We start from the raw sequence: 22,561 nt of genomic DNA, 5'->3' as shown, positions 1-22,561 counted from the left end.
TAAGTTGTGGCAAGAGTAAGGCCGCGTGTACAATTGCACCAGGCTATTCTCCCATGACGATGGAAGATGGATTGATTGTATAGAACCATTGCCTCATATTGTCCTTTTTCAAGATGCTGTCAACCTTATTGTCAAGATATTGTCACGATACAATCCTTGCGGTATCCACTGAGATTCTTGCCGCGTATGTTGATATCCATTGGCCCACCACTGTCAGCTGCGAATCCCGTGCACTGATAGAGGAAAGTCATACTGCAAACTGATTGCTCTGTGTAGACCATTTATGACGTCAAAGCATTCAAAATAACAGGAGGACGAGATTATTCCACCAATTCTAGTGAGGAATGTGGACTGTCCAAGGGATGTTTGGCCAAACTATCCACGTTTACAAATCCCGCGGTATATTATCATGAGAGCGCGTCCACTCCCACATGTGCCATCAATGTCAGTCATCTTGATCAGAGACTTAAAAATATCCAAAAGATGCAAGAGCCTCACGATGCTTTTGTGGAAGAATGCTGCAGTGATATCACGTCCAACTTCAACGCCATGAGGAGCGGGTGAGAAGCTTAGCCCAGCCATGAACTTTATTTCAGAGACATAATAGTGATGGCCGTAATGAGAAATGTAAATTCCAGGAACATTGAATTCTTCATTCTCTAATTCAAAGCATGGGTTCTGAACGTGGCCACCGCAGGCTGACGCGGCGTTATACAGGTACGACGAACAACAAGGATAGAGAAGGTCAGATGCCACTACTCTGGAGGCAAATGATGAAGGTTTCGCGTCAGTGGCTTTCCAACGAGTTCGGATGAGGCGAGTGATGAATCGACCTTAAATAATTGAAGGCAGTCATCCACCAACGCTCGGTTTCACACCACGAGATATCAGTTCGCATTTCATAAAGATAGGGACGAAGATATCCACATACACAGTAAGTTAGAGATATGATGAGCACACTAAGTGTGATCCAAATGCTACATTCCTAATTTAGCGTCTCTAGCTGGTTGGATCGTTAAGCCGGAGGTCATTGCAGGTCCAAATGTTCTAGGATATCTAACCCATTTGCATTGTTCGTACATTCCTCAGGCGCGCCAAGCCAGTGATTACGCACGACATAGCCTTTTGTGACCTTTTTGCTTTTAATGAGGCATTTCTCAATCTTGAGCTTGCTTCGTACAACTGCTGTTGTGACCCCACGGTCGAGCCTGGGTACCAACACCTGGAACAGGACGCTTACCATCGATTAGGCGCCATCATCCTAGTAGCGTTTAGAGTGAGAAAGCCACTGATTACCAGTGAGGAGCGTCTGCTGTTCACAGCTTGACCTTGGCTGGTCCATTTCCCGTGTTCTTACCAGCTGTTGTAGATCAAGGCAGGCATCAGGCCACACTGTAACAACCTCATCTCGGTCATACAGCAGCTTCCTGGCTAATACAGCCCTGCTCATGACATTGTTACTTCGTCGTCATGAAAATCTGGATGTTAGTGCTAAAACACATATCCTTCAGCCTGCTCTGTGTAGTTGTTTTGAGCATTGAGCTCCATTTCTAGCTAACACTCAAGTTCTGGACGGATCGCAACTTGGGATGACCGTCTTTTATTTTTCACAAGACATGTCTGTCGTCTAAAAATATTCTCCTAGGCATGTCTTTTCAATTCTAATTGATGTTTGACTTGGAGGTTGCACCTATCGTGGGAGAGATCACTCCATATTCTCATCTCCTAGTCCAGCGGCATTGATGTCACCGGGTAGGACATAAACGGCTCTCCCAGAAGACAAGACAAGGACAATATTCTTAATCCATGGCGACTCGGAACTTACGGAGACGAATGAATAACCCTGTTCCAAGTCCCCAACATAATGGGCGGGGATGACACCATGACTCTCTCTTTGTGGGGCCGAGCTTATTTGCATCGCCAAAGAAACCTCATCTCAGCGCGCTCATCCTGTCACAAGAGTTGCAGAACGTCCGTTCGATGTATCATTATTTTCAGCTCCAAATGAAAGAAATACCGTCCACAAGGCTGAAGAGCGATCTATATTAACGCGTCTATGCGTTTGCGAGTTGCTGAAGGCGCAAATTACGGCGGGCCATAGAGAATCCTGACTGTGCCGATTGACTTCACAGGAGCCAAGGTCGATCTGTCACGGATCCACGGGTCCTCTATTGATATGATGGCATGACACCGGGATAGCGAAATACGGTTATCTCGGTATCCCCTCAAGCTTGCTTGCTTTTCGAGCCGCCATGATGTCAGGATTGCAGTGAGCCTGGTCTCTTTCACGCAGCGATATAATACTAGCCTATCGGTGGTGGACTCGTCTTACTCGACGCCTGCATAAAAGATGTAAAACGAATCTCTTCCGGCACTACTGTACTATACATTGGACATAATTGCATACCCGTGATATGGTTCCAATTCGAGCCAGAGCGCACAATGCTCGAGGGAGCCCTGGCCAGCTCTCCGTGCTCCGGGAAATGGTTGAAACCGTTTCCCGGGAGTGCGAGCCACGTCTGAGCATGTCTGCCAGTGCTATCCAGGCCAAAGCCCCGACTATCGATGCTTTCTTTGACGCGATCGCTGCGGAACGTTTGAGTCACATGCCGGCAGACGGAAGCCGGCTCGACGGTGCTCTTCGACGCGCATCCAGCCTCGCCTTTGCCGTGGCCTCGTTACGCGACGCTGTTGTTTCTTTTATGGACGGGGCGGACGAAGCCACTAAATTGGTCTGGGGTGGCCTTCTGCTGCTCCTAGAGGTAAGACACATCCAGGTCTTCGGACTAAAGCTGACAAAATTCCAGATGGGCATCGAGCATGTGGATATCCTGGATACCATTTTTAGTCGCTATGGGCGAGTCACGCTTCAGATTTCTCTCTTGCTACAGCAGGAGAGCGTCTTTAGAGAATCCGCTTCGTTGCAGAACGAGGTGGCCAAGACGTACGCCAGTTTGCTGCAGCTGGTCCTACACGTTACCATGGAGTACTATGACGCCTCGCGCTCTTTGGACTGGCTGATGATGGGTGAACACGTCGATGCAGCGTTTTTCCAGTTCCACAACAGTTTCAACACCAATTGGCGGAAACTGTCGGAGCTCGCATTATCCAAGAGAACGGCGACCGATGTGGCTGCCATCTATCAGTTCCTTGATCTGCAGGATCGTCCACTGCAGATGATCCTCGAAGGACACAACCACTCCCTCGCGGATGGCTCATTTGCGTGGTTTGACCCGCACCTCACGACTTTCACTCTCAATAACCGTGAGATGATGGTAATAACGGGCAGTCCTGGAGCAGGAAAAAGTGCGCTGGCGCAATGGACGGTTGAGCGGCTGCAGGTCTCATCCGAGTATGACATCTGGAATGTCATTCCCTGCTGGGTGCGGGAGGATGTGCCTATCACAACGTTGACCCTTACCATCCTCAAAGGCATTCTCCTGCAGATGCTGGACCGATGTGTCAGCTCATGGAAGACCCAAGAGGGTATTCTATCATCGGTTCGACAGGCTGCGAACTTGGCCTCAACTGGTGCGACAGACACCCAGGTGGAGGATGTGCTCTGGTCCGCCATGAGAACGGCAATGCAGTCACACATGCACTTCATCATCGTCCTGGACGGCCTTGATCAGATCAAGAATGCCAAAGCCACCATGGCTGGGTTCCTTGCGCGCCTACAAGGTTCTATCTCCGGCACATCATCGAAGCTTATCATCTTCTCCAGAGAGCTTCCAGCGCAGCAGCAGCTGGGGAAGAGCACTCAACAGCTCTCGCTGAACCCCGCATTGACTAACTCCGACCTGCTTGCGGCTGTTACCGATGCCATCAAGTCAGACGGCCAATTCTACGGGCTAGCAGACGATCAGATTGACACGATGGCCCAAAGCATCGTGGCCCGCGCTCAGGGATGCTTCGTTTGGGCGCAGCTCACTCTCGAATCTACGAAACATGAGTCGACCTTCAAGGGCATGATGACTGCAACCCAGCAAGCACCAGGCGACGTCAGCGAGCTGATTGGCAACCATCTAAGCACCACTGACATCGCACGGCCTGACGTCCGCTGTCTCCTTGCCTGGCTGGTGGCGTCTGAGCGTCCTCTGCGCATCAAGGAGGTTGAAGAGCTGCTTTCAGTGGACGCGGAGAGTCTCAAGCGAACGGCGCGTCCTGCCGGGGCCGAACGAAACATATTCAAACCCCTGGGCCGTCTGGTCATGGTCCGTGATGGATTCGTGGCATTCCGCCATTCTATGATTCGTGAAAACCTCCGGCAACGCGCCATGTCCGCGGACAGCAACTACTCGGACAATGAAGGATTTCCCTTCAGCCTCGAGGAAGCGCACTATGATCTCCTCACGCGATCCTTGGCCTGGACCCGTATCTGTGTCCAGGAAGAGGTGGCAATATCCATGGACAAAATGCCAGTGCAGCAGCGCGACGTTCTCTTCGAATCATACATCCTCCTGGAATATACTTCGCGCTACTGGTTCGCGCATCTGCTTTCGTCCCCGATGACCACCCCCAACCGTGAATTTGCCTTTACGCCGGTCTTCAAGAGCGCCTTGCCCAGTTCAGTTCTCTTCGCGCAGCTGGAGCTGACCGGCCGAGAGTCCCAGTTCACCCGATCCAGCATCCTAGAGCTTTACCGGCTATCAGTCGCTGTGCGCCGTGTGGCCCTGGGCGAGAAGTCTCCCGCACTCTTGCAGAGTCTTATTTTCAGCGCTCGTGCGGCCGACCTGGCCAAGGCCGGCTGGGCTAACGACCATATGTACGAAGCCTGGAAACTCAGTCGGTCGCAGCTGGGAGTTTCCTCTCCGATCTCCATGGAGCTGGAACAGCTCATGCTGACCGCTCCTCAGCAGGCCGGCCGTGACGACAAGATCACGCGCCTGCGCACCGAGGCCCTTCGAGAGATGACCTTGTCCCACTGGGAGTCGACAGAGGTTACGTTTACGCGCCGCGTTGAATATCTCACCACCTTGGTCACAACCTACCAAAGCAGTAATCAACATGAAGAGGCGTACAGCGTTTCCAGACAGTTCTACCGGCAAACCCTGGACAAATATGGTAGTCACTCGGCGGAGAGTATGCAGGCGGCGGATTTCCTCACCCAGCACTTCCAGATCGCCTCCTCCGACGATCTCGCGCTGGAGATTGCGCGTCTCAAGTACGAGAGTATGGTCCGTTCAATGGACGTGACAGACAACCGCCGCATCTCCTACTCCTTGTACCTCGCTCAGCTATATGAGGAAAAGCACAAGACCAAGGAGGCAGACTCGATCTTGACCAGGCTCTGGGCCGGGATCTGTTCGCACGATATTGACTCTGAATGGACATGGGAGAAAAAGACAAAAGTCGCCTTTGTGTACTACCAATTCCTGCATCGTCACGGCCGCCATGAAGCGGCCAAGATGGTCCTCGGCGAGTTATCCTCGGATCTGGAATCGGCCGGCATCCACTCGCAAGCGATGGCAGACCGCGCCACAAGCCTTCGAGCCGAGGCGCGCGCGCAGGGCCTCATCGGGATGGAGCGGACCCTTTCCATGCTCATTTGGAACTACTACCTTGCAAGCGGGGACCAGTACTCGCCCGAGGCCGTCGCTCTGGCCGAGGACCTCGCCGACGAACTGATATCAACTCATACGACGGTTGACAGTCTCGCGGGGTTGTCTCAAGAGGAACGCATCTACTTCCACAGCCTTATGGGCAGCATTGCGTCGTCAGGCAGCGGTCGCCACTCCACGTCTGTTTTGACCTTGTGTCACATCCTCTGCACCCTGCATATCCGCGAGGGACAGTGGAAACAGGGCAGTGACTGCGCCTGGTCAATCCTAAAGCATGCCTGGCCGGATGTCCACGATCCTACCTCAGAGGCCAAGTTCCGATCTGACCGCGCCCCCTTGATCGCGAATATCGTTCTAGATTACGCTTACTGTCTTTTCCGTCGCCTCGATGTCGGCAACGCGACGACGGTCTACGGAAACGCGTTCAAGGCTTCCATTACAGCGGAGAAAGTGACCGTGCCGCACCTCACTGCTGTTGTCAAGACTGTGGTGGAATTCTATGAAACCACATTCCAGTTCTCCAAGGCCCTTGTTCTCCTGAACCAGGTCAGCCAGTTCTTCATCTCTCGTCTGGGAGACTCCGACAAGCACACGATCGACAGCCTGTACTGTGAGGGTGATTTGGCTGCTCGCTTGGAGCGAAATGACGAGGCCGAGGCTGCATATCGCCATATCTACCAGGTCAGCATCCAGGGGGGTAGGATCAGCTCGACTGGCGTTCGAGCAGCCATTGCTCTCCTCGGTATCTATGAACAGAATCAGGACCGCGAGCGCGCTCTACAGGTTTACCGTCATCTGTGGCCGACTCTGGTGCGGTTTGACGAAAAGGATGGTTACGACCGTGCGCTGCTAGAAGGTCTGCTAGACAAGACCTACATGGGATACATGGGAACCTTAGCCGCCAGCATTGCGGACGAAGGCCACGCGGAACGCTACACCGTGGCGTCTCAGTACCTCAACCTTTGCAAGAAGATCCATGGGCGGTCGAGCCCAGCGGCTCGGGATGCTACTCTCCGTCTCGCGGAAATCTGCGAGAAAAGCGATAGCCATCTGGAGGAAGCGCTCGCCCTTTACCGGCATGTCCTCAAGACGAAGGAGTGGGTGCCTCAGATGCAGGCCACCCGGCCCTTGCCTGACATGACGGATCCGACGGCGAAGAGCATCAAGCACAAACTCGCGCAGATCTATCTCCGCAAGAAGAGCACCTCCGACGAGGCACGTGCTTTGTACATGGAGGAGCTTACCTTGTCCAAGCAGCAGCGAGGGCTGTCATCTTCCCCGACAATGTTGTGGCTGCGTGAAGTGGCCTTTGTCTATGCTTTGAAAGATACGATCGAGTCGCGACAGCAGGGTGCAAGTCTCCTCCGGGATCACGTCAACGAAGTCATCCGTGTGACTGCCAGCCGCGAAGCGGTGATTGAGCGCGCTCACCGACTCGCAGAGATCTATCTCGAATGCGGCTACAGGGATGCCGGCTACGACTTGATTGACGAACTCCATAAAAAGGTCATTCATGAAACATCCGCCGCACAACGATTGGCTCTAAACGAGCACCGCCCTGCGGTCTTTGTTGCCGCGTTCGAGGAGGAGTTTGGCAAGAAGATGACATACAGCCAGATTCTCGACGCGCTGTCTCAAGAAAGCGGCGTGTACAGCGAGTACCAGACGAGTCTTTCCAGGCACGACGTCGTCACCACTCTCGTTGCCGGCCAGAAACTCCATGTTCTGCAGACCGAGCAGAGACGCACGACGGCAGCCACCAAGACGCAGGGCAGCTTGTACGAATACTTTTGCAACTCGCTGTCTGTTTCTGCCGGGCTACGCTCCAAGGACGTGGTGCACCAGTTTTACAACCTCTGCCGCCGTGAGGTCCTCAACCCTGACTATAATGTCAACATTATCAACGAGACTACCCACATGGTGCGCGACTTGTGCAACAGCTCCCGCTTCCAGGATGCAGCAGATCTAACCGGCGTGTTCCACTCGTTTGTGCACCTGACCGACGGTCTGAACAACCACGAGGCAATCTTTACGGCCATCAAGCTCTGCTTGTATCTCAACGGTTACCAGACGAGCAAGTGCTCAGACAGCGGCATTGCCAAGCACATGGCATTCGAATCCCAGATGCTCCTTCAAGAGATCATGGCCAGAGCTCGCCACCTAAAGATCGAGTTCTCCGAACTCCCATTCCCCGAAGTGAACGACCTGGTCACAGTATTGGGTGAACATGAGATGTTTGACGATCTAGAGGTAATCCCCCTCCCTCAGCCAACCTATACCATGCTAATTGCTTTGCTCCAGGCCATTCTCACCGCCCTCTGGACCTCGCGCCTCGTCCAGAAGACCTGGTCTTCCAATACGGTCGTCTGGATCGGCCGTCGGCTCGTGGAAACCCGCTTCTGCCGCGGGCACACCAATGCCGCGACCCAGCTAGGCAAAGACATCTGCTACAACCTACGGCAGGTCTGGGGCAACTGCGACCCCCTCACGCTGGAGATGACCAAACTGCTGTCAGGTCTGTACTCGGCGTCAGGCAACCACCTGGCGGCCGTGGCGCTGCACGAGACAGCACTCCACGAGCTCCTCAACGACACAGACGCCGACCAGGCACATGCGGCCGACACTGCCAGCCAGCATCTGCAGCTGCTCAAGCATGCTCAGTCGCGGCTCAGCAAGGAGAGTGGCCAGGCTGTGGATACGAGCGCGTACGACGAGCTGGTGCAACAGGTTGGTACGAAGTTTGGGGTGAGGCCGGAGAGTCTGCAAGGAGCGGGCGATGACGTTGGCATGTGGCATCGTCCGAGGAGGTTCAGTCTCGATGTCGAGGAAGAGCAGATGCATTCGAACCATCTGCGTAGTAGCAGCGGTTCGGCGTTGCTAAATGGGAATGCGGGGGCTAAGCGGATTTCGATTACTGCGTTGTAGGCACATGGTGCTTGTAATTTGTAATTAATCACTCAGAATGACTCTTCATCTCGATGAAAAGTGCTGGTATATAGTCGGCAATTTACGTGCTTAATGCAAAAAGGTCGAGGCAACAGTCAAACGTCATTAACAATAGGAGGGCGGACTCTGATAGCGGACTTAACGCTATACCCGTTGGACCGTAAACCGCTGATCCGCACTACTAACTCCGTAGACCGTACTCCGTAGGGGCCGAAAATGATCGACTGTTAGTTAATCAATAAGTATTTAAATACCGGAGATCCCCTTGAAGCTTAATCACATCCATTCCAGAGAATATCTCCATTGTCAAAGGCATATTTCTTCGAAATGGGCTTCCTCTACTCCCAATTCTTTGTAACCCCGGCGTACCCCACCCACTCCTTCAAAGACCAAACCATCATCGTCACCGGGTCCAATGTCGGCCTGGGCCTAGAAGCAGCACGGCACTTTGTCCGGCTCAATGCCGCAACCGTGATCCTAGCCGTGCGGAACCGCCCCGCCGGCGAAGCCGCCAGAGCCTCAATCCGCAAGTCCCATCCCGACTCCCAAACCTCCATCGAAGTGTGGGACCTGGACCTCTCGTCCTACGCCTCAGTCCTCGCATTCGCAGAGAGAGTCTCCAACCTACCCAGACTAGACGTCCTCCTCTGCAACGCATCCATCGCCACAGAAACCTTCCAGCTAGCAGAGGGCCACGAGCGAAGCATCACAGTCAATGTGATCAGCACGGTGCTTCTGGGTCTTCTCGTCCTCCCGACCCTCCGCAGGAGCGCAGAGAAGTACGGGATCAAGCCGCGTCTGACGACGGTCGTCAGTGAGGTACACGCGTGGACGAAGTTCCCTGAACGAAACGCGGAGAATACGTTCCTCGCGCTGGATGACGAGGAACACACGGACATGGAGGAGCGGTATCGGACGTCCAAGCTGCTGCAGGTGCTGGCCCTGCGGGAGATGGAGATGCGGATGCGGGACGACAGCGTCGTAGTGAATATGGTTAATCCTGGGCTGTGCCATTCACAGCTGGGCCGCGAGGCGGGGATCCGGCTTGCGCTGATGAAGATGGTGATGGCGAGGACGACGGAGGTGGGGAGTCGCACGCTGGTTGCGGGTGCGGCGGCGGGAGAGGAGAGCCATGGGGCGTATATGACGGATGGGAAGGTGGATAATGGTGCTTTGTCGGATTTTGTGCGCAGTGAGGAAGGGAAGAAGGTGCAGGAGAAGGTTTGGGGGAGTTGAGGGAGATTCTGGAGGAGATCAGGCCGGGTGTGACCGGCAATTTGTAATATATCGAAGAGTAGCATGTCTTAGATGGCTGTAATGATAATCATGTATTCTACGCATGTATAGCAAATTGAAGTATGAGCGTGCGTAGTAGCTCTGGACTTAGCGGACATAACGGACACAGGAATAAGCATATGCTCAAAGATAGTGAATTGCAGGTGACAGCCTGAAGGAATGTAACCCAGGTTGCGATATAACAGCGAGTGACGCTACCCGTAGTAAAGCCAATCTAGGCTACTCATCGACCAAAGCAAGACTAGATGGCGGTAACATCAACCCAGAACCTGGTATCATCCTTCTGATACTTGGGATCACTCTCAATCTGCTGCTGGATCCACTGAATGGCACTTTTATACGCTGCTCCGATTAGCCCGTACGTCCACCAGAAGCAAAAGACAGAAGACATACTGTTGATATCATCCGTGTACGGATTCTGCAGCCCAGAAGCTCCATTGCGATGGCCAGCAACCCAGAGGTCGAACCCATAGTGCTTCTCACTGTCATGGCGGGCCTTGACGTCCTTCTTCAGGTCGTGGCTGTACTGTGTTAGCTCTACCCAATAGTATGGGACACGGACATACTTCAAGACAGCCCCGTTGGACACCTGCTCAGCAGATTGACCCTGGAAATCGCTGGTAGAAGTACGCAGCATCATCCAGTTCTGCTTGAAGATGCCAAAGTTGGTAGCATCGCCGGATTTGCCGTCGCCGTAGACGTAGTCGGTTTTCATGTGGTCACTGCCGTCAGGTCAGTCAATGGAGAGACACGACGGAACAGAGTGGTAAGGAACCTCTCTAGCATGGCAATCGCCATGTCCATGGTGTTTCCGCCCGCCTTGAGGAGGGCTTGCTTGCGCTGTCCGAGGTCAGAAACGGTGTAGCTACCGCGGTTGTCACAGAGGGCAAGCTGGACGAGGCCGAAGAAGCCGACAATGGTGGTGAACTTCATTTCGATTGGCAGTTGGTCTTGTCAGTTGAGATTATTCTTTGCTTGTCAGCTTTAGAGATATCAGGATACGATGGTCCTTATATAGTCAAGAGAGGATTGCTCCAGATGACTCTACGAGCCCTCAGCTACGATCCACCAGCTCCATACATGAAGCAATTCTTGTCTCATGCTTGCCATTTCTCCTACCTGATGATAGATGGCAGTACGTCAAGACCCATCGGTACTGAGTACATGGCCTTAAGACGGGCCGCTCTGTCCCAGTTACCGACCTGTCGGATGGGGCCTAGGTGGTGGTTCGGGCTGGACATTTCCCCATTTGCCACGGGGAGTCCGTCTTTTATGAACAGTAAAAGTAGATTGGGGGCGAAAAAGAGGTATATGTGGATACAGCGGGAAGTCGGTGTTTCAAGGTGCTACCGTGCGGGCCGTAACCGTCCTCCGGCAGATTGTCATAGTTCTTGATTCGAGGCAGCTATCAGGGTTCAGTTTAGAAATGGAATATCTAAAGTCTAGACTACGGCCGACTGATTGGCATGCTCCTTCAGTCCCACGTCAATACATGTGACGCACTTGTTCCTTGGACTATACTCAGAACCTCATTGACCATAGCTCCAATACTCTCAACGGTCTAGTCATCACGCAACCCCGGATGCTCTAATGCCTGGCACGCTGTAACTCGTTTGACTGAGTCCGGAGTTGTGAATCCCTGGATCAGGTCTTTCAATGCTGGATCAACGACATCAGGCTACTTGGAAAATGGTTGTATGGGATGTGTTCCTCGGCCCTTTCGTCCCATAGCATCCTTAGGATCTGACACTAATATCATCAAGGATCTCCAAAATACAACGCTTGACGCTGCATGCGACTGAAGGCAGGCAATGCGCCCTGGGTCTGATGCTTCCTGAAACCCTCGTCAAGACCAAAGAGGACGCGCGTCTGAGCATAGCATAGATACACTAATAAGGCCGGTTAGTACTTAACAATTCCTTTTAATTACTCTGGTGAACTCACAACAAATCCAAATAAAAGAAAAGTCTGTTGGCTTGTTGAGCTGACCCTTGAAGTGTGCCTCGGGACTTTGCTAATTGTCGTGGTTAGCAAGCGTACATTTAATACATCTACCTTTGGGAAGATAAGCAGCATTTTCAAGGTCGATGGTCTGAACCTATTTGACTGTAAAATCTTGACCACTGTGCTGGAATTCAACTATGATATTGTCTGGCTCGATATCTAGATGTATTTAGTTGGAACCCTAAGGGATCGAACAGTAGTGGCCATGGGGAGTACCTGGATGAACGACGTCGCGATTGTGTAATTCAGCAATTCCTCTCAGAGTAGCCTTCAGGAACTGCTTCCGGGCTTGTAGAGGTAGCCCCTTCTTGAATAGGTTGACTAGGCTGAGGCAGTTTTGTGTCAAATATATGTACACCAATATTTATTAGCCAGGTATGGTGTCACATGGCAATCAGACGAATGAAGACTGCTGTAGCTGGGCAAAATTTCTCATGAAGGTTCTCAAAAATATATTTCGGTATGACTTTCGGAACAAACTGATCTTTTCCAGATGTACAGGAATCAGCTGCGAACCAAAGAATATGGGTGAAGGACGTCCGACGTTGCCAACCAGACGCGAGCCATATGTGGTCTTTCTTGAAGTAGTCCTTTAAACCAGCAACAAGATCCAGAAGCTACAATATATTCATTAGGTGCAGTTGCCATTTTGCACAGGTCCTTCTAAACATGATCTTATTTTCCCAAGATGTAGAGAATGAGACAACTGATGAAAGAAGGAAGACGAAGTATCAGGATGCTTGAGCAGAAGGGATGTTTGGACTAGATGAAAGGAATATAAACTTCGTTCTGGCAGATGTAAGACCGGAGATATATATATCTTCCCTGCTCTGCAGTCTGCTACACTGCTAGCATCAGCAATGTAAAGTGCTCCAGGATCATAGTGTGCTCTATAACCACACTAGCTTTGCAGAAGTGCTCATGGCAATTCAGTACTGACCAGCTTAGACTTACTGCACGATTGCTTAATATGCTACAGCGTGGCTTAGAATTGAGTTATATACCCTTGCATAAAGTAGTGTGACTAGTGTCAGACATGCATACGCTAGTGCTTACAGATAATAACCTCACAATACCCAAAATAGGCGAGACAACCTCGTATTCGCAGTGCAACCTCACCACCTCAAATTGCATGACTCACTAGCTGCCTAACCTACATAAACCATCTACCTTCCTTCCGTCTAACCCAACCCACCCACCAACCTGCAAAAATGTCGACAGACAAATCCGCCCGCCACTACATCGAAGTCATCTCCACACGACCCCAGAAACCCATCGAAATAGTCGACTACGACCCCTCCTGGCCAACCGCCTTCGTCTCCATCGCTCAGCGCATCAAATCCGCCCTCGGCGCTAGAGCCCTGACAATCAACCACGTCGGCTCAACCAGTATCCCCGGCCTGGCCGCCAAAGCCATCATCGACGTCGACCTCGTCGTCCCGGACCCCACCGCCGAGGACGAGTACGTTCCGGCCTTGGAGGCAGCCGGGTTCCAGTTCCTCTTCCGCGAGCCGAACTGGTACGAGCATCGGTTCTTTGGGCTGGCGGAGCCGTATGCCAATGTGCATGTGTTTGGGCCGGGGGCGGGGGAGTTGAGTCGGCATCAGCGGTTTCGGGACTGGTTGGTGTCGCATCCGGAGGATCGGGAGTTGTATGTGCGGGCCAAACGGGAGTCTGCGCGGGAGAGTCGTGAGAACGGGGAGTCAGTGCAGGGGTATAATTTCCGAAAGGAGGGGTTATTGAGGAGATTATGGTGCGCGCGGGGATTCCGCTGCCAGGGACTGATTAGCCTGTCTGCCTGCCACTGTTGATATGGCTGTGTCTCTAAGTCCTTGGGCATCCTTACATATGCTCTATCTATGGAGGCAGTTTAAATCAACCCGTAGATAAATCCCAGCTGATCAATCTCGTCCCCATCCTGCCCGTAAAATCCTACAATCTGCCATCCCTGCGCCGCCGCAAACTCCTTGCAGTCCGACGTCGCCGTTCCTGCGCTCACCGTCCGTCCAGTGCTCGTCGTGGCCAGGAGGTAAAAGTTGCGCGTGTGGCCGCTGTACTGCCCCTGGCACAACTTCGCCTTGGTCCAGTACTCGTTCGCCGCGAGGGTGAGTTCCGAGAGCTTACCCCCGGTGCCACCGTGGGTATAGCTCTTGCCTGAGGTCACGGTGAGACCGACACCATCGAGGCGCTCCGCACCGCGCAGGGAGATCTTGCTTGGCTTGTTCTGGCCGGTGAAAGTGGTGGGAAGGGAGTCGAGGTCGTTGAACCAGGATCTACTTCATTTAGCTGCGTCATTTGACTTGTGGTAAAATGTGACTCACCCGTGTGGTCCACCGAAGAGATCACTCTGGCGGAAGGAATTGGACGTGGTCCAAGTGAAGTTGGTCGTGATGGGATTGTGATCGGAGAGGATCGTTCCGTTGTCGCTGAGGAACTTATTGCTCTCGTAGTTCCAGAAGACGGCCTTTAGATCGAACGCACGGCTTCCCCGGTAGCTATTTTCCGTCAGCCTTCTGTATTACGGTAGAAAAAGCTCAATGGAACGTACAAGATCTTATCGACAGTCTCACAGTTGTTGGTCGTGCTAGGATTCTGGCAGATCGAGGCATTGCTCCCCTCGGCCGGCTCGGCTCCCTTGAGAATCAGCTCAACCCACGGGTTAACCATGCCATTCTGCGTCTGGAAGACACGGATATTGTCGCCGGTCCTTGTATACCGCGCATTGGTGTCGCCAAACACCAGCACCGCATTCCCGACCGAGTTGACCTTGATGTAATCGGCCAGCTGCTGCAGATTGGCACTTCGGGCCTTGATATCGTCGTCGTTGGATCTGTTCATATTAGCTTTGCTACAGAACTGAAGGCAAACAAAAGATACCCAGCGTCGGCGTGAAGATTGTAAAAATCCACGTATACGCCCTCGTCGACACGCACCCGCATCGAGGTGAACCCCTTGGGGGTCAGACAGTCTGCCCCCTCGGCATTAGAGCACGTCCCCCACTTGGTCCGCACAAAGTTGGTAAACTGAAAGTTGGACAGCGTATTCAGTCCGGAACCGATCGCCGCACCGCCAGAGGTGGGAGTGCGGTAGGGATGGTTGTCGGTTTCGTAGATGTACGCGTGGTAGTTGAAGTCCTATTTCGTCAGCGAAATCCGTAGATAGGAGGGGAGGGACGGGACTCACCTCCTGCACATGGATAACGTCGTATCCATACTCGGCGAATTTCTTACCAATCTGACGAGAGTTGTCGGTCTTGTCGCCTGGAACCTCGTTGCCGTTCAGGATGTCGGGCAGTCCTGCGACGTTGAAGGAGAGGATGCTGAACTCGCCAGCTGTGGCAGCCAGGGCGGGAATGCCTGCTGCAAGGAGAACAAGAAGAGAGCGCATTGCTATTTTGGTAACCTACTCTCGTATAGTCAGGTGAGTTGAGCTGAGACTTGCATGAGAACTTGCAGATATTCGGTGATATTTATACCTTGGCCACCCCGCTGAAGACAGTCCCAGACGCTAGCAGGCGTAAAGTGAGGTCAATTAATTAATCCTGCAGATGTCGTCGTAGCCAATTGGGTTGGTCTGGGTTAGCAGACTTGGCAGCTCATCGCTAAAAGGTGTTCCTATATTGAACGGAAGCGATCTACACCGTGCACGTGGGTAACTCTGTGGTGGATATCCAGACAAAGAATTCGTCTTTTTAATAATGCTCGGCGAATTCAACAAGGAATCCAGTCCTCCGGCGGATTCAATGTCTCACCTTGGTATGTAATGTACATGCAAGCAACCTTTTGCTTGGAGTAAAGTCTGAAGAATCTGGTAAGGATCTTCCGTCAATAGAAACGTTTCCGTGCCGATCGTTAATCGGTCTTCCACCGGTCCACGTTTCGGAATGATGAACAGAATAAACGGTCTCCGAGGTCCCTTGAATAGTGTTCAGCTCGTCGGTCCAAAGTATATTCCATTGTACGCTTCAGTGTTTGCAGTTGATCTACATCTCTCAAAATGGATGTTTTCGTAACTTCGTCCCGTCCATGCGGCATCCAACAGAAGGATAGCTAGACTGTATAATGCCCTAGGACTGCGCTGCGGGAACTCTGTGCTTGGGTTTATCACAATGTCATTGATGCCAGTACCGTGGTTGTTCTACCGCTGCGACAAGGCTTCGAGAACTTATCTCTACGGCGAGTCAGACCCATCCCGTGTATTCTCTGGGATGGTTGATCACAAAAGTATGCACATATTGCCCCATTCGGCTGGTATCATACAAGGGCTAGCTTAAGACGAAAACCCCCATCCTCTGTGTTACAGAAGATATCCACCATCCATGATTTCTGACACCGTTCGTGGATATCAGCCAGCATTCGACGGGATAGGCGGTCCCTCTCTAGCTGAGTCCGATCTAGACCAGGTACAGGGAACATGACCATTTGGAATGAGAAAGATATAGTCAAAAGACGAGGACTGATAGGAAGGCGGTTGAGGAAAGAAAAGTAGGGTGGCGAGCAGTAACAATTAGATGAGCAGAGGGTACTACCCTACTATAGCTCGCGGCCAGCCCTCCAACTCGTTTGGTTCCTTCACAAAATCTCTAGCCCCCCGCTTCTCCTAAGCAGACACTAGAGGCATCCAGCTTGGATCCGAGTTGATTCTTGATTCTCTTGTCTTACGCGCCACCTGCTGCTATACCTGAGTCCCCATTCGCTGTAGATTTGAGTGTCACGAGAAGACTGGCGACTTCGTAAGCCGTGTCAATGGGTTTGACCATATCGATCCATCTCCTCTGCATTATACTGACTGTAGTTAGGGTCAAGCCGGCAGAACATGGGTTGAGAAGACTGTGATTGACTGGAGCTTAGAATCACTACGACCATGTGCATTGATTTATTGGATGAATACTTTCTTCAATGCTTGTCTAGTCTATTTGATAAAATCCTATTATTGAGGTTTATCCCACCCGACTATCATTCTCCCTGCCTTGTCCTGTTCAAGTCCCTTGGATTAGGCCCACTTGCCTATCAACGCCATAATCCCAGCTCCCAGGAGTGTACATCCCAGCATATACAGGATCTGCCCCCGTCTCTTTGTTCGACACGGATCAAATAAAAAGTCTCGTGCCAGCAACTCCACCAACCCACTGTATATCAGAATCCCCGCCGATATAGCGTCGAGCACCCCCTGCACGATCAGTGCCGTTCTCGAGCCTGGGTTATATGACGTGCGCACACCGAGCCCGATAGCAATGGCAACTGGCGTAGTGAGTCCGTATGCTAGACAGAGAACCCAAGGTAGCCAGGGTCGTTTGCCGAAATGGAGCGCTGACATGCGAGCCCCGATCCCCAGTCCTTCAAAGGACTGGTGGAAGACGAGGACGGGGTAGAGGGTTGTGAATTCGTCGCCTGCAACACCGAGGTTGAGACCGATGATGACGGAGTGGAAGATGATGCCGAATTCGAGGATCAGGAAGGCGGCGATATCTTGCCGGAAGGCCCGTTCGGAGGTCACGGAGATTTCGTCTGCGTGGGGGTAGAGATCCTTGCTTCCTGTTGGGGATGGTATCTCCGTGGCAGTAAGCCCGTCGGACGAGTCGTGTGGACTGGAGCATGCGGGCTGGGTGATGAACGCTGCGGTGGCGATTGCTTCTCGTTGCACATTGTACTTCCACTCGACGTACACCTCAGCCCCGACATCCATGAGAAAGATCAGTATGACGGATGAGAGGACAATCGCCGCGCACCAGGAGTACTCTCCCCAGGCGCCGGACATGCCGATACATGTTCCTGGTCCGATGCTCTGGTAGGCGGGGTCCAGCAGGTGGATGAACGCAGTCGCCACGATGACCCCTGTCCCAAAGTATCGCCCAAACTGGTACACATGATGGGGAATACGCCACTGGGGGAGCCGCTGAGCAACCACCGGGAAGAGGGTAAATGCGGTAGACGTGATAAAGATGACAAAGATGGAGGAGATGCGCGCGCCTAAGTGGCCGTTGTACTCATTTTCCGACAACGAGAGGTAACAGATGACATCCTCTTTGCTGGCGGCGTTGAGATCAACGTTGGAGGCGTCGAAGGTAGACATTGTTGAATAGGCCAACATCGATGTGCTAGACACTTTTTTCCTTTATATGGCACGCTGGGTACCTTGAGGTCGCACTGATACAGTCTACCGCAAGGTCCTTCGCCTGGTCGGTGGGACGCGGTGGATGGTCGATCTCTACGTAGACACGACCTTGTGAGCCAACTCTAACTTCTGTGGGGCGAGACGAGAAAGAAAAGAGTGTCATCGCTAGCCTCAGCCTGTCTTCATGTTTGGGAGGCCGGAGACAGTCGTAGGGCTGAGGTCATCCAGGTGAGGACCTTGTTAAAATCCACTTAGAAATAATGCAAACAAGATAACTGCTAAGGATTAATTGACAGCCAAGTACGTTGGCATTTTAACCTGCTTGAACACATGTCTTTTTAGTTGGTCGTCATTTAGTCGGAAGTGCTGGTGTCAATCGGGGGAAAGGGTTGCGGCCCAATGGGTTAGCATTGTGATCATACAGAATGTGCACATTACCGAGCTTAATCCTCATTACATCTGGGCTGGGGATGCGATTTCCCTGAGCGGAACCACCAATGTCTGCATTGACCATGTCAAGGTTTCCCTTGTTGGTCATCAGATGTTTGCGTCTGGTTATGAACCGAGTGGCCATGTTACCATCCCAAACAGTGAATCCGATGGCTGCACCACTTGTCAACTCTGGCAAGCTGTCTGCGGCTGATGAGTCGGTCCTCTCCAGCTGGCCAAAGCGCGAGGGTTATATCATGGTTATGGACGCAAGCGAGGTTGCCTCGTATGTTGTGGCTCATGGGGGCGTTGGCAAGCTTCCTGTGTCGCCAACATCTCCAAGATTAAGTGTAACTCCATCCTCCTCTGTCTGGGTCAGAAGAGATGGCATCCGGGAAGTCATCAGGCCGACTGCAGTGCCAACTGGTGCACCTCCTGCGCAGCAAGAGCACGGCATTCTTCCGTCTTTCTTTTCCTGGATTGGTCTGCAGATACACCCGTTCGCTAGGTGCATGGTCGGTGGCGTATCAAGCGAAAAGCATTCGAATGTGAAAATATGACGTTGAACGCCATTAGAACTTGTTCCCTTCTCCAGCTCGCACCTATATGAGTAACTGTTAAGCAAGCTGTAAGACTGTGATACTTGGGTTATTGCAAGAGCCAGTCGGTAAGCTGCACATTACAGTGTGATCGGGGGATTGTCTCAGTTTGGTCTCCGGGGTAAAATCAATCTGACATACCCAATCTCGTAATGAAGTGAGCATGATGAGCGACTAACAGCACTTCGGAAAATGCAGCAACTCATTCAACATGGTCGAATGAAGATAGGCAGGCGTTGGTCTCCGTGACTTTCCCTGTTTAGTCCCTCGCGCCAAGTGTGGTCTATCGAACTGGTCGATTGCCGGCGATCGCCTCCCGCAGACGCAGGTGGATAGCAAGTCGGCAATTTCGGCAAGTGAACAACTCGCCAAAAGTACGATTTGGAGGTGCTTGACTTGACCATTAATGGAAAGTCGTCAATGCAGACAAGGTGGTCATCGTACGACATCCATGGATATTAGATTAACTGACAGCCGGCGGCTAGAGTCGTGGGGATAGTGTCACTATGAATAAAAGTACGTCCCCAGTATCCAATCACACAAACCGGTCTAGATAACTGCTGACAAATACAGGCTTCAATAACTTAGTTAACTATCTTACAATCCTTGAGGACGATGTAACCCGAACCGGAACTGCCGTGGTCGATCGCTGCATGTTGCCTGATACTGACAGCGGCATTATCCAAGCTGGTTCGTGTCTTATGGCTGAGGATTGAGGAATGCAGCCTGCCGGTCATCACGACCACAAATCGATCCTTCTACCTATTGATTGCCCCTTTTCTTTCCTTGCCATTTCTAGCGGATCGTACGGTTGCTATTTGCTAACCTTATCCATGGCTTGGCCTCTAGATTAAGATTGCCGCACGTCACCTGTGGAGGGCCACCATCATTATATATAGGTAATATTAATGTAATGCACACAAACCAGTCACAGTCATCTGTGACACTCGACCTGCGGCTGCATGGAAATGGCCATGAAGCAGGGGTTGCCTCAGGCATGTGAAATGTGAATCCCTGCACCTCCAGCTTTTCCTCACTGGTCGACTCCTCTGTGGAGTACGTACCCCCGTTAGATTATTATCCACCAAGGTTCGAATCGATTTGAATCAAAGAGATATAAGGTTACAATACGAAAGTGGGCTGCACAATAAGCCAAGAGAAAGCGCCCGACGGGGGGCGGGATTTGGGGCCCCGACATTAGTGACATTTTGGGAGACTCCACTGCGATCCACAATAGTAAGCTCGCACCGACTCCCTCTACTCCGTACAGTTCCCCGTGCTCCTGAAGACTGAGCATGGAGACCTCGAGTCAGTCAAGCTCTGTCAACTCCGTCATCTAGCCATGAGTGATTCTCAAAGCAACCAGCAAAAGGGTCTGCCCGCTTCAACAGCGACGCCCACAGCCAAGGCGGGCGCACGGAAGAAGACCCGACCCACCTATTCATGCCTCAACTGCCACAAACGCAAAGTCAAGGTATCGTAACTTGCACTCTGGGGGTGGATGAATCTAGCTCACTGTCTTCAGTGTGACAGAGTGAAGCCATGCGGTGCCTGCTGTCTTCGAGGCACTCCGTCAGAGTGTGAATATGGCACCAGCAAGCGAGATCGCCACTACATCCAGCAGTCGGCTCTGATCGACAATCTCATGCAAACATGCGAGGACCTGAAGAAGCAGCTGGCTGAGGCGCGAGCGCTGGCCAATCTTCCGCCGGTCAAGCACGAGGACCCATTCTCAGTCTCGTCGCCAAATGAGGTCCCGCTGCCGAGTGAGGAGGAGGAGGCCCAAGACCTGGAGTCTCGAGATGATTCTTCGTTGATCAAAAAGACAGCCGACCCATCAGATCGACTAGTCGCTGAAAGTACCAAGACACCATGGGAAAACCCCGGTCAGACCTCGCGATCGCTCAGTGAAGACAAACGGGTCCTGACGGACCCAGCGGTCGCCCGTTCATTCGTGGAAGTCTTCGTCGAGCGTCTCATTGACAATTTCAGCCCGCAGCCAGCCTCCCTCTATGGCGGCACCGTTGCTCTGCGCGAGGCATCTGGCATGCGAGTCCTGTCGCCTATGTTGTGTACCGCATTCGAGGCTGCCTCTCTGACATTTGCCGGTAAACGGGAGCAGATCCGCGAGGTGGAAGCCGTAGGACATGCGCGCTACGTCCGGGTCCTCCGGCAACTGCAGACCGCGCTGAACGATCCAAAGCAGAACAAGTCGACGGAAGTGATGGTTGTGGTATTACTCTTCACCATAATCGAGGTACGTTGCGTTTGCGTTTGCCCTTGTCGCGATCGATTTCCACTAACAGTTCGCAGGCCTTCAAGCAAAGCTCCAAAGATTCCCTGCTGAAGCACCAACTCGGCGGCCTGCAACTACTGCAAGCGCGGACACCATATCGACATCGGTACGGGATCGATCGATCGCTGTACGTCGATCTCCGCTTATACTGGGTAGGTATCACTCTCTCTCTCTCTCACACATTTTGTCAGTGCGTTGCTAACTGGCCAGGTTACCGCTGCGCTCGTCCAGCGCAAACCCACCTTCCTCGCAAGCAAGGAGTGGCTTACCGTCCCATGGCCCGGAGACGCTCCATCAAAGGATATCCTCCACCGACTGTTGGACATCGCGGTAGACATCCCCGCCTACCTCGGCCAGATCGACGACTTCGCCGCGGCGCTACGGTCCGGCACCGTGCCCTCGACCGAGCTCGTCGCACAGCAGACCGCCATCTGGGACCGCGCGACGGAACTGCAGTCGCGGCTGAACCTGTGGAAAAGCATGTTCGCCGATACCTACGCGCCCGGTCGAGCATGGGAGGAGCCCGCACCCGACGCAGCGACCAAGTCCAAGTCCGAAACAACGGAGACGACCGTCCCGACCTTCCCGACATTCATGTGCCGGGATCCGGCGACGATGGAGCTGGTCCCGGCCAAGTTACTCGTGTACCCCGACCTGCTCTCCGCAACCTGCATGACCTACTACTGGGCACTCCATCTGATCGTCTCCACGACCGACAGCGGGCTGGTGAGCGTACTGGGCCTGCAGGAGCGATACCAGTATGCGTGCAACATCTGCCGCAGCATGAAGTACTACGTCGAGAATATCCCCGGGTGCTTGGTATCGCGGACAATGTTTGTGCTGCGGACGGCGTTTGATGCGTTTGCGGACGGGATGGCCGAGAAGGAGTTTGTGACTGAGGTGTTTCGGCATATTGCGGCGAAGTTTCATCTTTCGGTTTTTTCGAATCAGTGTGCGTCGTCTTCGGTTAAGGGTTAGCTATCTCTATTGTCATCTACTGTTGAGCATTATATATCGTATCATCATTCGTCAATTTCCTATTTTACATGATATATGTATGTACTGTCATTGATATATACAAGTAGCAATTGTCGTATCGCTCTCGCGACGCCAGTGCCATTTGAGCAACTCTCCAATGGCATGATTTTATCACATCATCGACACTCGAATGTCTTCATCTCACCGAAGACAGAAGCGTCTGAGCGAGCGGAGTCGGCGTCACGGTGCCGGTCATCGGTCGCCGGAATCAGATTCCATCGGACCTGGCCGAGGTCGGCGGGGCAAAGAGGCGAGGGCGCTACCTTGCCCCTTACTCT

General features: G+C 52.6%; 9 protein-coding genes across 9 annotated transcripts; 5 read left to right on the top strand and 4 right to left on the bottom strand.

Moving 5' to 3' along the window:
* Positions 1–2,414: 2,414 nt before the first annotated feature.
* On the top strand, positions 2,415–8,563 carry P174DRAFT_413938 (NACHT domain protein; the record flags this gene model as incomplete). Its single annotated transcript, XM_024824375.1, has 3 exons — positions 2,415–2,762; positions 2,808–7,811; positions 7,863–8,563. The coding sequence occupies 3 exons, from the start codon at positions 2,415–2,417 to the stop codon at positions 8,484–8,486; spliced, it is 5,976 nt and encodes a 1,991-aa protein (XP_024678432.1). The 3' UTR covers positions 8,487–8,563.
* A 227-nt stretch (positions 8,564–8,790) lies between these two features.
* P174DRAFT_454829 (putative short-chain dehydrogenase/reductase family protein) lies at positions 8,791–9,743 on the top strand (the record flags this gene model as incomplete). The annotated part of the gene is made up of 1 exon (XM_024829267.1): positions 8,791–9,743. Exon 1 carries the CDS (start codon positions 8,835–8,837, stop codon positions 9,741–9,743), a length of 909 nt encoding a protein of 302 aa, XP_024678431.1. The 5' UTR covers positions 8,791–8,834.
* Positions 9,744–10,044: 301 nt separating this feature from the next.
* Positions 10,045–10,736, bottom strand: P174DRAFT_464233 (glycoside hydrolase family 134 protein; the record flags this gene model as incomplete). Its single annotated transcript, XM_024830359.1, has 4 exons — positions 10,045–10,145; positions 10,197–10,324; positions 10,370–10,525; positions 10,579–10,736. The coding sequence occupies 4 exons, from the start codon at positions 10,734–10,736 to the stop codon at positions 10,045–10,047; spliced, it is 543 nt and encodes a 180-aa protein (XP_024678430.1).
* A 628-nt stretch (positions 10,737–11,364) lies between these two features.
* Positions 11,365–12,455, bottom strand: P174DRAFT_464269 (uncharacterized protein; the record flags this gene model as incomplete). Its single annotated transcript, XM_024830365.1, has 8 exons — positions 11,365–11,481; position 11,552; positions 11,581–11,692; positions 11,748–11,817; positions 11,911–11,966; positions 12,024–12,133; positions 12,218–12,315; positions 12,345–12,455. 8 exons carry the CDS (start codon positions 12,453–12,455, stop codon positions 11,365–11,367), a joined length of 675 nt encoding a protein of 224 aa, XP_024678429.1.
* Positions 12,456–12,991: 536 nt separating this feature from the next.
* P174DRAFT_454828 (GrpB family protein) lies at positions 12,992–13,725 on the top strand. The gene has a single exon (XM_024829266.1). It carries the CDS (start codon positions 13,019–13,021, stop codon positions 13,616–13,618), a length of 600 nt encoding a protein of 199 aa, XP_024678428.1. The 5' UTR covers positions 12,992–13,018; the 3' UTR covers positions 13,619–13,725.
* P174DRAFT_507468 (endonuclease/exonuclease/phosphatase family protein) lies at positions 13,678–15,243 on the bottom strand (the record flags this gene model as incomplete). Its single annotated transcript, XM_024831379.1, has 5 exons — positions 14,991–15,243; positions 14,685–14,941; positions 14,356–14,637; positions 14,129–14,302; positions 13,678–14,080 (listed from the first exon to the last, which is right to left on the bottom strand). The coding sequence occupies exons 1-5, from the start codon at positions 15,192–15,194 to the stop codon at positions 13,678–13,680; spliced, it is 1,320 nt and encodes a 439-aa protein (XP_024678427.1). The 5' UTR covers positions 15,195–15,243.
* Positions 15,244–16,799: 1,556 nt separating this feature from the next.
* zrfA (high-affinity Zn(2+) transporter ZRT1) lies at positions 16,800–17,879 on the bottom strand (the record flags this gene model as incomplete). Its single annotated transcript, XM_024822800.1, has 1 exon — positions 16,800–17,879. The coding sequence occupies one exon, from the start codon at positions 17,877–17,879 to the stop codon at positions 16,800–16,802; it is 1,080 nt and encodes a 359-aa protein (XP_024678426.1).
* Positions 17,880–18,520: 641 nt separating this feature from the next.
* Positions 18,521–18,910, top strand: P174DRAFT_425001 (uncharacterized protein; the record flags this gene model as incomplete). Its single annotated transcript, XM_024825246.1, has 1 exon — positions 18,521–18,910. One exon carries the CDS (start codon positions 18,521–18,523, stop codon positions 18,908–18,910), a length of 390 nt encoding a protein of 129 aa, XP_024678425.1.
* A 1,202-nt stretch (positions 18,911–20,112) lies between these two features.
* On the top strand, positions 20,113–22,435 carry P174DRAFT_445720 (Zn(II)2Cys6 transcription factor). The gene is made up of 4 exons (XM_024828403.1): positions 20,113–20,423; positions 20,475–21,206; positions 21,263–21,397; positions 21,456–22,435. The coding sequence occupies exons 1-4, from the start codon at positions 20,292–20,294 to the stop codon at positions 22,221–22,223; spliced, it is 1,767 nt and encodes a 588-aa protein (XP_024678424.1). The 5' UTR covers positions 20,113–20,291; the 3' UTR covers positions 22,224–22,435.
* Positions 22,436–22,561: the final 126 nt, after the last annotated feature.

This window comes from Aspergillus novofumigatus (genome assembly GCF_002847465.1).
Source record: "Aspergillus novofumigatus IBT 16806 chromosome Unknown P174scaffold_9, whole genome shotgun sequence".
Classification (NCBI taxonomy): Eukaryota; Fungi; Ascomycota; class Eurotiomycetes; order Eurotiales; family Aspergillaceae; genus Aspergillus; species Aspergillus novofumigatus.
The sequence above is the reverse complement of the archived record's forward strand: the minus strand, read 5'-3'. Positions and strand labels throughout refer to the sequence as shown.